The 14,390-nt window shown below is 47.3% G+C and overlaps 1 protein-coding gene across 1 annotated transcript in view; it reads left to right on the forward strand.

Moving 5' to 3' along the window:
* The window catches only part of LOC120503462 (collagen alpha-1(VII) chain-like), a 102,289-nt gene that overhangs the window by 40,792 nt on the left and 47,107 nt on the right, over positions 1-14,390 (forward strand). Inside the window, exons 28-47 of the mRNA XM_039711952.1 lie at positions 16-42; positions 242-286; positions 1,237-1,305; positions 1,401-1,478; positions 2,221-2,247; positions 2,404-2,457; positions 3,089-3,160; positions 3,404-3,463; positions 3,647-3,682; positions 4,197-4,232; positions 4,456-4,491; positions 4,995-5,027; positions 6,069-6,131; positions 6,425-6,484; positions 7,185-7,220; positions 8,473-8,535; positions 11,319-11,363; positions 11,581-11,652; positions 13,140-13,193; positions 14,344-14,382. Of these exons, the coding sequence (XP_039567886.1) occupies positions 16-42; positions 242-286; positions 1,237-1,305; positions 1,401-1,478; positions 2,221-2,247; positions 2,404-2,457; positions 3,089-3,160; positions 3,404-3,463; positions 3,647-3,682; positions 4,197-4,232; positions 4,456-4,491; positions 4,995-5,027; positions 6,069-6,131; positions 6,425-6,484; positions 7,185-7,220; positions 8,473-8,535; positions 11,319-11,363; positions 11,581-11,652; positions 13,140-13,193; positions 14,344-14,382 (1,005 nt within the window). The remainder of the gene's footprint in view (positions 1-15; positions 43-241; positions 287-1,236; positions 1,306-1,400; positions 1,479-2,220; positions 2,248-2,403; positions 2,458-3,088; positions 3,161-3,403; positions 3,464-3,646; positions 3,683-4,196; positions 4,233-4,455; positions 4,492-4,994; positions 5,028-6,068; positions 6,132-6,424; positions 6,485-7,184; positions 7,221-8,472; positions 8,536-11,318; positions 11,364-11,580; positions 11,653-13,139; positions 13,194-14,343; positions 14,383-14,390) is intronic.

The following is a 14,390-nucleotide window of genomic DNA, read 5'->3' on the forward strand; positions in this document are numbered from 1 at the left end:
TGTCCTGTTTTGCAGGGGCTCCCTGGCAGCCAAGGTGACGTTGTGAGTATTCGGAATCCCGTGTTGGCTCGGGTTGGAAGGGACCTTAAAACTCATCCCATTCCATGGGCATGACACCTCCCACTATCCCAGGGTGCTCCAAGCCCTGTCCAAGCTGGCCTTGGACACTTCCAGGGATCAGCACCCATGGTCTTGGAGCTGTTTTTCTGTTTAACACTGCAGAATTTATTTTTAATTGCAGGGATCTCCGGGCTATCCAGGACCCGCGGGGCCGAAAGGAGACAGAGTGAGTTCCATTCCTGGATTTCACTGGGAAAAATTCATTTCTTTGTTGTGACCTCTTTTTTCCATGCATTTTCACCGGGATCTTTGGCTAATGGGAATTTTTAAGTTGTGTCTACCTAATCCTCCACTGCCAGACTTCATCTTGGGGAGTTTCCCTCAGGAATTTTATGTCTTTATGGAGAAAAGTTCTCAATCCTAATCCCAGGCTCTGGGCACAATTAATTAGCTACTTAATTGCAGGAGAAGGTGGGTCATTCTGCCTTTCTGAGTTTCCATTATAAAAAAACCTGGTTTAATCCATTTAGGACACTAAAATATTTCAATATTTACTGGGGGCAGATCCCAGGAGGAGCTTCCTGCCCTTCTCCCAGTCCCCATTCCTTCTCTTTCCTTGCATCCCCCTGAGCTGTCTGTGCAGATGAAGATCGGGAATGGATCCTGCTGAAAGCCAACTTCCATTTTTCCCTTGGGATTAATTTTTTTTCCATGCCAGCAAACAAAGCTCAGGTCATGGCCATGTAGTTTTGGGTACCAGGTGCTTTGGGTTTCTGGGCACAATTAATTACTTAATTAATTGCAGGAGAAGGTGGGGCCATTCTGCCTTTCTGAGTTTCCATTATAAAAAAACCTGGTTTAATCCATTTAGGACACTAAAATATTTCAATATTTACTGGGGGCAGATCCCAGGAGGAGCTTCCTGCCCTTCTCCCAGTCCCCATTCCTTCTCTTTCCTTGCATCCCCCTGAGCTGTCTGTGCAGATGAAGATCGGGAATGGATCCTGCTGAAAGCCAACTTCCATTTTTCCCTTGGGATTAATTTTTTTTCCATGCCAGCAAACAAAGCTCAGGTCATGGCCATGTAGTTTTGGGTACCAGGTGCTTTGGGTTGATGGAATTGCTCCTAAATCACCCAATCTGCTCCTGGATCTCCCAAGGTGCCTTTATCCACAGGGAGAGCCAGGCTATGTCCTGGGAGGAGTGGAGGTGATTCCTGGCCGGAATGGGCAGCCTGGCCCCCCTGTGAGTACCAAACCCCGGGTGTGGGGGAGCCTTCAGCTCCCCAAGGGCTGGGACAGATCCCAAATCCCTCCCTCTCCTGTTTTTCCTGGTTGCAGGGGCAGAAGGGGCAGCCTGGGGTTCCTGGGGTTCCAGGACCACCAGGTTCTCCAGGGCCACCAGGAATCTCCATCAAGGTGAGTTTGGAGCACAATCCTGGGATGTTCCCCTGATGCCTTGAGAATCTGAGCTGGGACAGAGGCTGGGCCGAGTTCCAGAACAAAGCAGGGATTGATGGAAAGGATCTCCTCCATGGATGCACCTTGGGCAGCACCAGAGCCCAGCCAGGGCTGCACCCAGGATGAACCCCAGTGGTCCCAAAATGAACCCAGGATGACCCCAAATGGTCCCAAAATGCACCCAGGATGACCCCAAATGGCCCCAAAATGCACGAGCGCTGCCGGGGGCTCTCCCTGGGCTCAGCTCTGCTCCATGTGCACATTGCAGTTCAGTGTCCAACCCCAGTGCAGCCCCTGCACTCCCATCCTTGTTTTTCTCTCTGCAGCCCACGGGGTTTGTGCTCCTGGGCTGGCATTGGGATCATTTGTCCTTGGTGCCCAGCTCAGCAGGAATTGTTTTGTCTCCCTGCTCTGTGCACAGAGCTCCCCATCCCATAATGTGAGCCCAGACCCACACCCCAAAGCAGCTCAGAATGTGAAAATAGAAAAGATAAACCCTAAGTTAGCACAGGAAAAGGAGACCCAAGACCAAATATTGCAGGTGGAGGTGTGTGGAGACCTCTCCTAAATCTCTCCCTTCTGGTGGGAGTGGGAATTTTGCTCTCTTGGATTGTCAGACTGCAGGATTTATTTTTTTTTCCTTTTTGGTAAGGAGCCCCTAAATGCCCATCCCATGGGAATTCTGTCTTTTCTGTTTCAGGGCGAGCCAGGGGATTCCGGACTCAGGGTGAGTACCTGAGCTCAGCTTTCACTTTGGGATGAAAAACCTTTTTTCCAAAATTATTTCTAAGCTGCCCAGGAAGTCCTGGCTTCCAAACTTCCCAAAATTCCATGGAGATCCATGAAGGGATCATGGAGTGAGACTTTCCTGTGCTTTGTGCAGGGTCCCCGTGGGAGGAGTGGCCTCAAAGGTGACAGAGGAGACACGGGAGAGCCGGTGAGTGTCCCAGGGAGTCAGGGAAAAACTGGGGCAGGTCCAGAGGGGGGAAAAATGTGGATCAAGAGCAAATGGCCCCAACTGGCAGCAGATCCAAAACAGGGGAAGGGTGGTTCTTCCCTAAATCATCCCACAAGGAGGTTTGGGGTGTGGGAAGTTTGAGTTCAGGGGGAGATACGAGAAGAGTTCCATGGAGAATTACTGGGAATAAGACACCAGGATTTTTTTGGGGAATTTCCTGTGTTACAAATGGCTCGATCTGAAGGATAACATCCATGTGATGTTCTTCCATCCTTCCTGGATGTGTTTTGGGTTGTTTTTGCCATATTGGAGAGCCATATCCCATAAGCCAGCCCTTTCCATGGGTCTGGATTCACCATTCCAGACCAACGTGGGCTCCCAGCCTCTGTCTCCCATTGTTTCCCCTTCCTGAGTAAAGCCAGGGATTCATAACTTATTTGTGAGGGAAAAGGAAATTTGGAAATGCACAGACAGCTCTGAGATTCCTCAGTTTTAAAGGAACTGCTCAGATGAACAGATCAGGATAAATATTTCTCCACAAAATTAAAAATAAACCTTTCCAGTTTGGAGGGGAAAAAAAAAAGATTTGATGATGTTCCTTCCTTTCCAGGGAAAACCTGGTTTGCCAGGCCCTGTGGGGCTCCACGGGGCTCCTGGACTGCCTGGACCACAGGGAGAAAAGGTTGGATATTTCCTGAATCCCCCAGCCCAGGGGGAAAATGACAGGAATAGCAGGGTAGACCTGTGGGATGGCATTTTGGGATGTCCCAACATTCCCGGAATTTACCGGCTCTGCTCAGAGCCAAACGTTTCCAGAGGAAATTTCTCCCCTCCTGCTTTGCTAAGAAAGACTCTGGAGCAGAAATCTGGGAAGGGTGGGTGCTCTGGGGTCAGCATTCCTGAGGATTCTGTGCTTTCCTGGCAGGGAATGGCAGGGATTGGCATTCCTGGCACTGCTGGCACGAAGGGGGAAGAAGGAGAGCAGGTGGGTCGGGATCCTTGGGGTGAGATTTGCATTAAAATCCTCTCAGAGTGTTCAGTGTCCCCAAAGTCTCCTCCAATGTTTAGGTTTTCCTTGGAATCCCATGGTTCCGCATGGGAAGGGTGAGAAAACGGAAGATTTGGGGTTTAAAATCAGAGCTTTCACTGTTCCCTCTGTCATTTTCAGGGAATGATGGGACCTCCAGGAGCACCAGGACCAAAGGTGGGTGCTGAAATCCTGAACCCGAGTTCCCAAGACTGGAATTCAGGTTCCAAGGGAGTTTTCTGCCCCTAACCAGCATCATAAGGAATCACCATCATCATAATTCCTGTGGGAATCACTGGGTCCATGGAGTGGTTTGGGTTGGAAGTGACCTTCCAAGGTCCAAACCCTCTGGACTGAGCAGGGACATCTTCAACCACATTGGTCTGACCTGGAGCCTTCCAGGCTCAAAACCAAAAAAAAAGGGAATAATTTTCCACTCCCTGGACTCTGGAATTCCTTGCTGCCAAGGAGAGGCCTGGAATGGCAGCAGGGTGGAATATTTTCAATAATAAATGGCACTTTTGTGGCCAGGGAGACTCCAGAGTCCCAGGCTGGAAGAGCTGCCCTGTAATTAATGGAAAATTGGGTTGAAGAGCTCCATCCTTCCCTCCCTCCCTCTGGATGGCAGAAGGAGCCAAAAATGTTGGATCTGTCTTCATTCTGGTGGAAATTCCCTTCTGATTTCTTCCAGGGAATTCCAGGACCTCCAGGGCAGAAGGGAGACCAAGTGAGTGGAGCACTAAGAGAACATTTGATCAGCTCAGGTGCAATTATCCTGATTTTTCCCAGGAGGGATATCCTTGAGCTCAGTTTCCCCTCTCCTTGGCTCTTGGGCTTCTCAGATGGCTTTTGGGCACTTTTAAGGAATAAATGATGGGAAAGGGATGAGCAGAAAGATTTCCCTGCCTCACATTTTTCATTCCACTGGCCACCATTCCTTCCTTTTGCAGGGAAATCCAGGATTTCCAGGTGCTCCAGCCTTGGAGGTAACTTGGGGTGGTTTGGAGCCCTTCAGCTGTGCAGCTTCAATCCCAAAATGCCGGGATTCCATGAGTTGTGTCCCACAGAACCGTGGGAAGAACACCCAGACCTTTTCCCTGACCCTCCTGCCAGATTTGTCCTCTTCTCCCTTGCTCCACTTCCTGTATTCCCAATATTCCCATTGTCCCCTCAAAGGAGCTTCACTGCTCTCCAGGATGAAAATTCCAGGACTGAATCCATGTTCTCCAGGCCTGGCCCTGCCCAAGCTCCTCATCCACAGGGATGAGCCCTGCTGGACACTCACAGCTCTCCATGCCCCCCAAAATTCCAGCTTTGAGGAGAAACCTCCATGGTGGCCACCTCTGTGTGCCATAAAATTTCTTTTCCCATAACGATTTTTGTGCCATAAAATTCCTTGCTTTGGAAAAAGTACCATGAAAAGGATATTTTAAAATTAAATTAAATTAAACTAAATTTTTTTTAACAGAGGATTTCTTCTTCTCCTCAGATTCCGGGACCTCCAGGGAAGAAAGGTGTCAGGGTAAGTCGGTTAATTAATTATTTTATTTAATTAATTTAATTTATTAGCACTGCTTGGAAAGGAAACATCTTTTCCTGGAAAAGCGGATGTTGTTCCATGTTTCCTGAATTCCATCTCCCTTGTGACTGACAGGAGAGAAGACTTGGAAAAGTCTTGTCCTGGGGATATTTCTCTTGCTTTTATTCAATTTTGTGCCTGCTATTCCCATTCTAGCCTTAGTCCAGGGGAAAATTTGGGATTTCAGAAGGGAGACGTCACCCAAGTGCAGATCAAGCCCAATCCTAGAAGATACTTCCAGCTGTTCCCTGGCTGAATTTTCCATATTTTCCAGCTGCTTTAGAGAATTCAAATCACTTTCTCTGTGGCTTTGAGGTGAAACACGACCTGGAATATTTTAAATTGAATTTTTGAACTTTTGGTTTTTTTTCCAGTCTTGCTCTCTCATTGCCATCCTGCCAAGAAACTTGCAGGACTGATTCCCCGTGGCTTTTCCACGGGAATTCCCTACAGTGCTTCAGACCTCCCTCATTCCATGGACACAATGAATTTTGACTTTTTTTTGCTGGGATTTGATGTTGGAATCACCTCCTTTTATTGGTCCTGCTACCCAAACTGCTTAACCTTGGCTGGCAAAAATCCCCCTTATCTTTTAGGCTGAGCTTAAGTGGTGTCCTAGGAATTTTGCTGTGGCCTTGTGATGGAATGTGACCTGGAATATCTGAATTTATTTTTATTATTCATGATATTTCACTAATCTGCAGAGAAATGACAATTGTTCATTTTATTCCTGCTTTAAACATGTAAAAATGTGTTTGTGGTGCCATGTAGAGTGGCAACAACTGTGATGAATTTTGGATAGCATAAGGCAGGTGCCATGGGAAAAAATCCTTAAAAATCCAGGATAGATGGATGGGTGGATTTGGCAAAGGAATTTTTTCCAGGATGCGTTAGAAGTGCAAAATGCAGCCCTGAGGAGTCACAAGAACAGGGCTTGGCTTCCTGAAGGATATTCTTGGTTTCAGATCTGGCTTTTATTCCCAGGGAGATCCCGGACCAGCTGGACCACAAGGAGACAAAGGAATGCCAGGAGAAAAAGGGGAGAAGGTGATGACCTTGCACTTCCTTTAATGATAAAAAGATTTAATTTTTTTATGGCCACCAAGGAGACTCTGAGGGAGATGGAATTCTTCCCTGAGGAATCCAGGGGAAGAATTCCATGTGTAGAAATCCAAAGCTCCTGGAAAGTAAATCAGGAAGGGAATAAATGCTCAACTTCTTGGTTGTCCATGGGGATGGAAATATCTCGGATCTGCTCTGGCTTTTCCTGCTCTGTGGAGATTTGTCCTGAGCTTGGAAAAGCTGCCTTGGCAAGACCCTGAATCCCTTTGTTTTCTCAGGGAAGTCCAGGATTTGGAATTCCTGGCCAGCCCGGGCTAAAGGGAGACATCGGTGACAGGGTGAGTGGGACAGTGGGGTGGGTGTGGGATGGGAAGAGCCCGGGGGACAAACCAGGAGGTTTAGGGACAAAATCTCTCCGTCACCTCCATGGATTTCTTGTCCCTGAGGAGATGAACACTGGGAGGTGACAAGGAACCAGGCTGGTGACCCTGTGGAGGTCTGGGGTGACGGGGTCATGAGCTCTGTCCTCAGGTCAGGTGCAAAGGTGGGATGCCCCAAAATGTGGAGAATTCCTCGTGACTGGAGGAAAACATGGATGGTCAATGCTCAGCTGGTGATTCTGTGGACAGAATCCAAGGAAGTCCCATTTCCAATTATTTCCCCTCCTGAAAGTCACCTTGATCTTCATCTCCCTGACTTTGTGTCTAGGAAGGTCTTGGTGGCTCCCTTGTGACTCCAGTGATGTCCAGGAAAGGTTGGGTCAGTCCTTGCTGTTCCCTTCTCCAGGGACATCACAGTCCATTCATTTTAATCCAGCAAAAATTGGCAAATCCCAATGTTACGGATGAGAATCTCTGGAAGAGGGGTGGGAAGCTCAAAATCTTGATGGTTGCACAGTGGGGGAGACAGGAGACACCTCTGGACAGGGTGCACTGGGCACAGTGTCCCACAGTCTCTCGTGGGACATTCCCTGTTTTCCCCTGCTCTGATTTTACCTGGAATTGTCTTGCCTGTGTCATTCCTTCTGTGTTCCTGCAGGGAAATGTGGGATTGTCTGGGAAGCCAGGTCAGAAGGTGAGTCCATGGCAAGCTTTGTTCCCTGGGAGGGTGGGGAGGCCCTGGCACAGAATTCCCAGAGCAGCTGGGGCTGCCCCTGGATCCCTGGAAGTGTCCAAGGTGGACATTGGTGCTTGGGATAGTGGAAGGTGTCCCTGCCCATGGATGGAGGTGGAACCAAATGGTCTTAGAGGTTCCTTCCAACATCTTTGATCAGGCCTTAAAAAACTCCTGCTAATCCTCACCTGCAGGATTTTTTCCCAGGAAAAGTTCAAAACCAGTCAAGAAATTTCTGGCAAAGATCCCACCCGTGGAATTTGTTCAGTGAGTCTCAATGTGGGCATTCCTCAAGCAGGGATCTCCCCAGACTTGGCTGGAGGAGGGTTTGGGTTTGGGAATTGTTCCATAGATCTGTGAATGGAACGTTTAGACCAGATCAGCTTCCAGGGCATGGAAAAATGGGAGACAAAATGGGTCACAACATGGGATGCAGGCAAGCCAGCAGGTGTTAACGAGATGTGTTAATGAGGTGGCAAAGTGGAGGCAAGGAATGGGGTTTGGCTTGGGAGACGGCCTGCCTGGAGACGTGGTGTCACAGATTTCCCAGATTTCATGGAATATTCTTGTTTGGGAGAGACCCACAAGGATCATCCAATCCAGCTCTTAAGGAAGTGGGATCAAACCCACCACCTTGTGGGACAAACATCAAACAGAGCACATGAGGACCCATCCATGAGAGCTCAGCTGATTTGAATGGGAATAAAGATTAAAACGTGGAATGGGAATGGTCCTGTGTCCATTTCGAGTCTCTGCTAATCTGAGCTGCTCCTGGAGGTGGAGAACCTCAGCAGATTCTGTCCTGAGTGAATTCCAGGGGTGACTGTGGAGTCTGGATAGATGAAGTTGGAGCTGGATGCTTTCCAGGCAGATAATCCTACAAAAATAATCATACTTAATTATATTATAATTATATAAACTTAAATTTATATTATATATATATAATTATATATATTTAATTATAATTAAATAAACTTAAATTCTATAAACATATCTTATTAAATAAATCAAAATAAAATAAATATTAATAGAACAAAACCTACAATCCCAGCCCCTCCTAGCACAGGGTAAATGCTCTGAGCCCAAACTTCATCCAGGATTGTGGAAGGAGCTCCATGACCGTGGATGTGCTGCTGGAATCTGCCCCTCAATGCCTGAAGTGGGAGAGCTGCGGAATGCAGGACAGGAATGTGACAAGTCTTGTTTCCTTCAGGGGGAGAGAGGCGAACCAGGATTCCCTGGAAAACCAGGAGAGGCCGGCCTGAGAGGAAAAGATGTGAGTAAAGGCAGGATCCAGGGGGATGGAGCTGCTGATCCCTCGGGACCAACCAACAACCCCAGCTCTGGCCTGAAATGGCAAACAAGGGATGACTTTTCTTCCTTGTTATTCCACATCAGTGCCCAGAGCAGCTGGGGCTGCTCCTGATCCCTGGAATGTCCAAGGACAGGCTGGACACTGGGCCTGGAGCGGTGGGAGGTGTCCCTGCCATGACAGGGTGGCACTGGATGGACTTTCCCTTCCAACCCAAACCATTCTGGGATTCTTTGATCAGGATTTTTGTCACTGAGTCACATCTGCTTGATGTGGATTTAGCACGAGGTGCAGCCACACCAGCCCTGAGGGGTCACTTCTGGTTCTGAGCCTCAGGTGGTCTCAGCTTGGAAAGGATCCATAAAAATCATGGAGCCCAGCTCCCTGCTCCCCACAAAACTGCCCAAATATTTCCCTTTTATGGCCAAACAAGGCGGGTCCTCATGAAAACATCAGAACAGGCTTCTGGAAAATTCTCCTGACCCCAGTGAGGAGCTTTCCTCAGCTCTGAGGGCTGGGTTGGTCCCTGGAAACGGAATAGGAACCCTATTAAGAGCTCCCTCTTGGGATCCTTCAGAAAAACAAATGGGGCCTCATAAAAACAAGGTGGTCCCTCACAAAAGAAGAGTTTTTTGGCCCCTCACAAAAAACAAGATGGGTCCTCACAAAAAACAAGATGGCCCCTCACAAAAGCAAGGTGGGCCCTCACAAAAACAAGATGGCTCCTCACAAAAACAAGGTGGGCCCTCACAAAAGAACATGGGCTCTTTCAAAAACAAGATGGCCCCCTCACAAAAAGATGATGGCCCCTCAGAAAAAGAAGATGGCCACTCACAAAAGAAGATAGCCACTCACAAAAACAAGATGGCCCCTCACAAAAACAAGGTGGCCCCTCACATAAACAAAGTGGGCCCTCACAAAAGAACATGGGCTCTTTCAAAAACAAGATGGCCCCCTCACAAAAAGATGATGGCCCCCTCACAAAAAGAAGATGGCTCCTCACAAAATCAAGATGGGCCTTTACAAAAACAAGATGACCCTCACAAAAGAAGATGGCCCCTCAGAAAAAGAAGATGGCCACTCACAAAAGAAGATAGCCACTCACAAAAACAAGATGGCCTCTCACAAAAACACCCTGACTGGCTTCTGAAAAACTGGATTTTTATACATTGAGCTTGATGTCACATGATCTGGAATATCCTTGTGGTCAGTTTGAAATATCCCCCTGCTCAGTTTGGAATATCTCTGTGGTCAGTTTGGAATATCCCCGTGCTCAGTTTGGAATATTTCCACATTCAGTTTGGAATATCCCCGTGGTCAGTTTGGAATATCCCCGTGGTCAGTTTGGAATATCCCTGTGGTCAGTTTGGAATATTTCTGTGGTCAGTTTGGGTCACCTGTCCTGCCTCTGTCTCCTCCCAACCTCCCATGAATTCCCAGCTTTGCTCCTGGAAGAGCTCTCCTGCCCACAGCCAGTGAAGAGTTTTGTGCAGCTCCAAGGGTTGGGTTGATCCCTGGAGGTCAAGTGGAATAGGATCACCCAGGGAAATCTTGGAGAAAAAAAAGGCAGCAGCTGCATTCCAACAGCCCTGACTTCGGAGTCATGATTCCAGGAGAAGAACTCAAAATTTGAGTAGGAAATGATAGTAAAAAACTTGGAAAAACCCAGCACTTTTTCATTGTAGGGAGAAAAAGCTCCTCTGAGACCCCGGTAATCCCACCCTTCCCAAGGTGCCAGGAAAACAGCAGCTGGAAAATGAAACCCTTGCGTTTGTCCTGAAGTTGATCCCTGCTCATTTTATTTCCTGTTCATTTGTCCTTAAATGAGGCTGTGGAGAACTCTCTTCATCTTTCTTATATCTTCGATTTCACATCCCAAAAAGCTGGAATGGAAAAGCCAAAAAAAAAAGAACTAAACTGGTTTTTTAGGGTTTTTTTTGTTTTGTTTTTGATTTTTTTGTTTGTTTGTTTGGTTGGTTGTTGGTTTTTTTTTGTGGGGTTTTTTGTGGGTTTTTTTTTGTTTGTTTGTTTGGATTTCACATCCCAAAAAGCTGGAACAGAAAAGCTGAAAAAAAAAAGAACTAAACTGGTTTTTTAGGGTTTTTTTTGGTTTTGTTTTCGGGGGTTTTTTTTTGGTTTTTTTTTTTTTTTTTTGGTTTTTTGTTTTTTGGTTTTTTTGTGCGTTTTTTTTTGTTGGTTTTTTGTTGTTGTTGTTGGGGGTTTTTTGTGGTTTTTGGGGGTTTTTTTTTTGTTTTTTTTTTCTGGGAGATGCTGAAAACAGAGTGCCATGAATGGAATCCGAGAATATCCCGAGTTGGAAGGGCCCCATCAGGTTCATCCAGCCCAACCCCTGGCCCTGCACAGGACACTCCAACCATCCCACCCTGTCCCCAAGATCATTATCCAGACATTCCCACAGAACAGTGGGATTTGGTGGCAATCACCTCATCCTGCCCCTAAATTTAAATATTCCCATCACCCCACACCTTGTGCCCCTTTTTCCTCATTTATAGGAATGCTGTAAAACACCATCCCTAATTTAAGACATCCCAGATATCCCAAAATCTGCCTCCATCCCCATTTTCCAAGCATTAAGCAGGGCTAAAGAGATTTAACCTCAATTAGAGCCCCTGGAATGTTTTATGGACTCGGTTCTCTTCATTTAAACCATTTCCTCCAGATTTAAGTGGAATAAAATCCTTGCCACTTGATGGAAAAACATTTGGAAAGCTGCTCCTCTATTTTAGGGCGAAGCTGGAATCCCTGGAGAGCCAGGAGTGAGAGGAATCAGGGTAATAATTCCATTTTTCTCACTATTATTACAATTTCCTGCCCTGGAGAGTGGTGGGGCTGCTCTGTTTCCCTTCCCCATCCCAATGGGAGCCCTCACTTGGAAAAATCCACTTCCAAATATTCCTTTCCTGTGGGAAAAATGATATTTTCCTTGCTATTTTCCTTTCCTGAGCTGCTGTTTGGGATTTTTTTTTTTCTCTCAATCTCTTCTTGCAGGGTCCTCCTGGACTCCCAGGACGAGCTGGAGAGCAGGGAATGAAAGGAGATCCAGGAGAACCTGGGAAGGATGTAAGGAATCCCTGAAGGAGCAGCTGGGAGAGGGTGGATTTTGGGAGAGCTTTTATTTATTCCCAGCATTATAAATAAATCATTTTTTTTTTTTCTTCGGATTGGGGTTGGATAGATCCAGCAGAGATGGATTCACTCCATCCTTTTTTCATCCCCATGGGAAAAAATCAGGGAAAATATTACCAAGTTTCTCATGACTTTACCTAAATCCTTTTCAGGAGATTCCCAAAAATATCAAAGCAGCTCCTCCCCCTCTCCCACCCTCTACCCTGTGGCCATTTCAACAAGAATTGGGAGTTTAAATTTGTAATTTAATTATTTAATTTACTTTATTATTTAATTTATTTTAATTTATTCTATCAAAATATTTAACTTATTCTATTTAATTTATTTTAATTTTTAAAATTATTTTATTTATTTTGAATTTGATTTATTCCCGCTGTGTATTTTGTGGGGACGGGGAAGGACACGAGGCAGAGCAGCCACAGCAACAATTCCCAAGAAATTTTGCTGTGCTGGGAGGAAAAACTCATTCCTAGAGGTCCAAAGGGTTTTTTTGGATGGATCCTTTGCAACCATTCCTGCCAAATTCCTGATTTGCCTGCAGGACTCGTGTCCTGAGTCACAGGAAAAGTGGGATTGGGAGAAAAGCTGCAGGAAATATCCCCATGGATCCAAAAGAGATCCAACCCAGGCCTTCCCAAATAAATGGTGTCGCTTCCTCAGCCAAAATGTGGTGGCAGGGAAATAAAAGCAAAATTTGGGTTGCATGAGAGGTAATTCCGTTATTCCTGGTGGGATAGCAAAGGAAAATCCAGGAAAAACAGAAAAATTCCCAGGAACATGAGCCCTTCTGGAGGTCAAGCTTCAATGAAGAGCAGAATTGCTCCAAATTTATCCCAAAAACGGGAATTAGGGAGACACAAGAAGGGGTTGGTTGGTCCCTCTGGAAAAGCTGGCCGTAGTTTGGGATCAGCTCCCAGGAAATGGGAATTCTAGAGGGAAAGTAACACATTCCTGCTGGTTTTCAGGGAATTGCTCCAAATTTAACCTAAAAACAGGAATTAGGGAGACACAAGAAGGGGTTGGTTGGTCCCTCTGGAAAAGCTGGCAGTAGTTTGGGATCAGCTCCCAGGAAATGGGAATTCTAGAGGGAAAGTAACACATTCCTGCTGGTTTTCAGGGAATTGCTCCAAATTTAACCTAAAAACAGGAATTAGGGAGACACAAGAAGGGGTTGGTTGGTCCCTCTGGAAAAGCTGGCAGTAGTTTGGGATCAGCTCCCAGGAAATGGGAATTCTAGAGGGAAAGTAACACATTCCTGCTGGTTTTCAGAGAGTTTATCCAAATTTAACCTAAAAATGGGAATTAGGGAGACACAAGAAGGGGTTGGTTGGTCCCTCTGGAGAAGGTGGCATTAGTTGGGGATCAGCTCCCAGAAAATGGGAATTTTAGTGAGGAACTGACACATTCCTGCTGGTTTTCAGGGAGATCCTGGGAAGGATGGCCTGAGAGGTGAACGAGGCCCCCCAGGCCCAAAGGTAGGTCCTGAGTCCACGTTTTTGTGGTGGTGCCACCACCTCGGGCAGGTCAGAGGGGAGGAAAACCCAGCTCAGATCTCCTCTGACCCCCCAAAAGTTTGGGATTTCAAAGCAGAGCTCCAGGGCCGTGGTCCCACATCTCCTCAGAGCTTCTTTGGGAAGAAGAATGTTCTTCAGGAGTCAAACAGGAAAAATTTCTGGAATGTTCACAGATTGTTCCTTCCTTTCCTGCTCCTGCAAGTTGAAGAGCACATGGAAAGGGGTGGAAGGGGGAATGGCTTCGGATCCCACACATCCAAGGTCTTTAGAGGTGGGAACAGCTCCTTCCTTAATGGAAGGAGGAAAATGCTGCAGGAAGCAACACCACTGGGGACAGGGAGATTTCCTGGTTGCCACGAGATCCAGACCTTTGGAAAAGCAAAGATTTATCCCAGGAAGAGCATCCCAAGTTCTCCCTGGCACACCTTGGCTGGAGATGCCCTCAGGGCCTTCCTGGTGCCCTTCATTCCACCGGAATCTGTCGATGCAGAGCCCGGATTTCAGTGGAATGAAGCCCCTCAGAGAGGCAGGTCAGCCCCACCTCAGCCGATGTTCCTCACCCCAGGAGCCTCCAGGCTGGACCTTCCCGAGCCCTGCAGCTCATCCATGATTTCATCCACGCGCGATCCAAGATCTCTCGCCTGGAGATGGAATTCCATCACCGTGACCTTCTGTGGGAGCTGGAGATGTTGGACCCAGCCACGTGTGGGGCCACCAGCACCATGGCCACCTCCAGGAGGGGCCACCAGCCATAGGGACACCTTCCTACTTGGTGTCCTCTGCACTGGTGGCACTGGTGGCACCGAGGGACCTCCCAATCTCTCCTTTCCCCCACATTTGTGGCCAAGAGGTGGAGAAGGGGATGGAGCAAAGCCCAAACCTCACTCGGACGCTGCTCATGGGCCAGGCTGTCCCCACAGAATCCAGCTGTGCCTGTGTCCAGTGGAGGAGGGAAGGAGCAGGGTGGGATTCAAACCCCTAAATGGGATTTATCCGGGATTACGGAGCGGGCTGGTGGCAGATGAAGGGCCAGATATGGGATTAACCCCCTTCCTCTTCTTGCGCCTCATGGAAATGGCAGAATTAATGAGCTGATCTCATTTATTCCAAGGGAGAACCTGGCCCACCAGGAAGAGGAGTGGAAATGAAGGTAAATAA

The sequence above is a fragment of the Passer montanus genome, unplaced genomic scaffold (genome assembly GCF_014805655.1).
Source record: "Passer montanus isolate IOZ18808 unplaced genomic scaffold, ASM1480565v1 scaffold259, whole genome shotgun sequence".
NCBI lineage: Eukaryota > Metazoa > Chordata > Aves > Passeriformes > Passeridae > Passer > Passer montanus.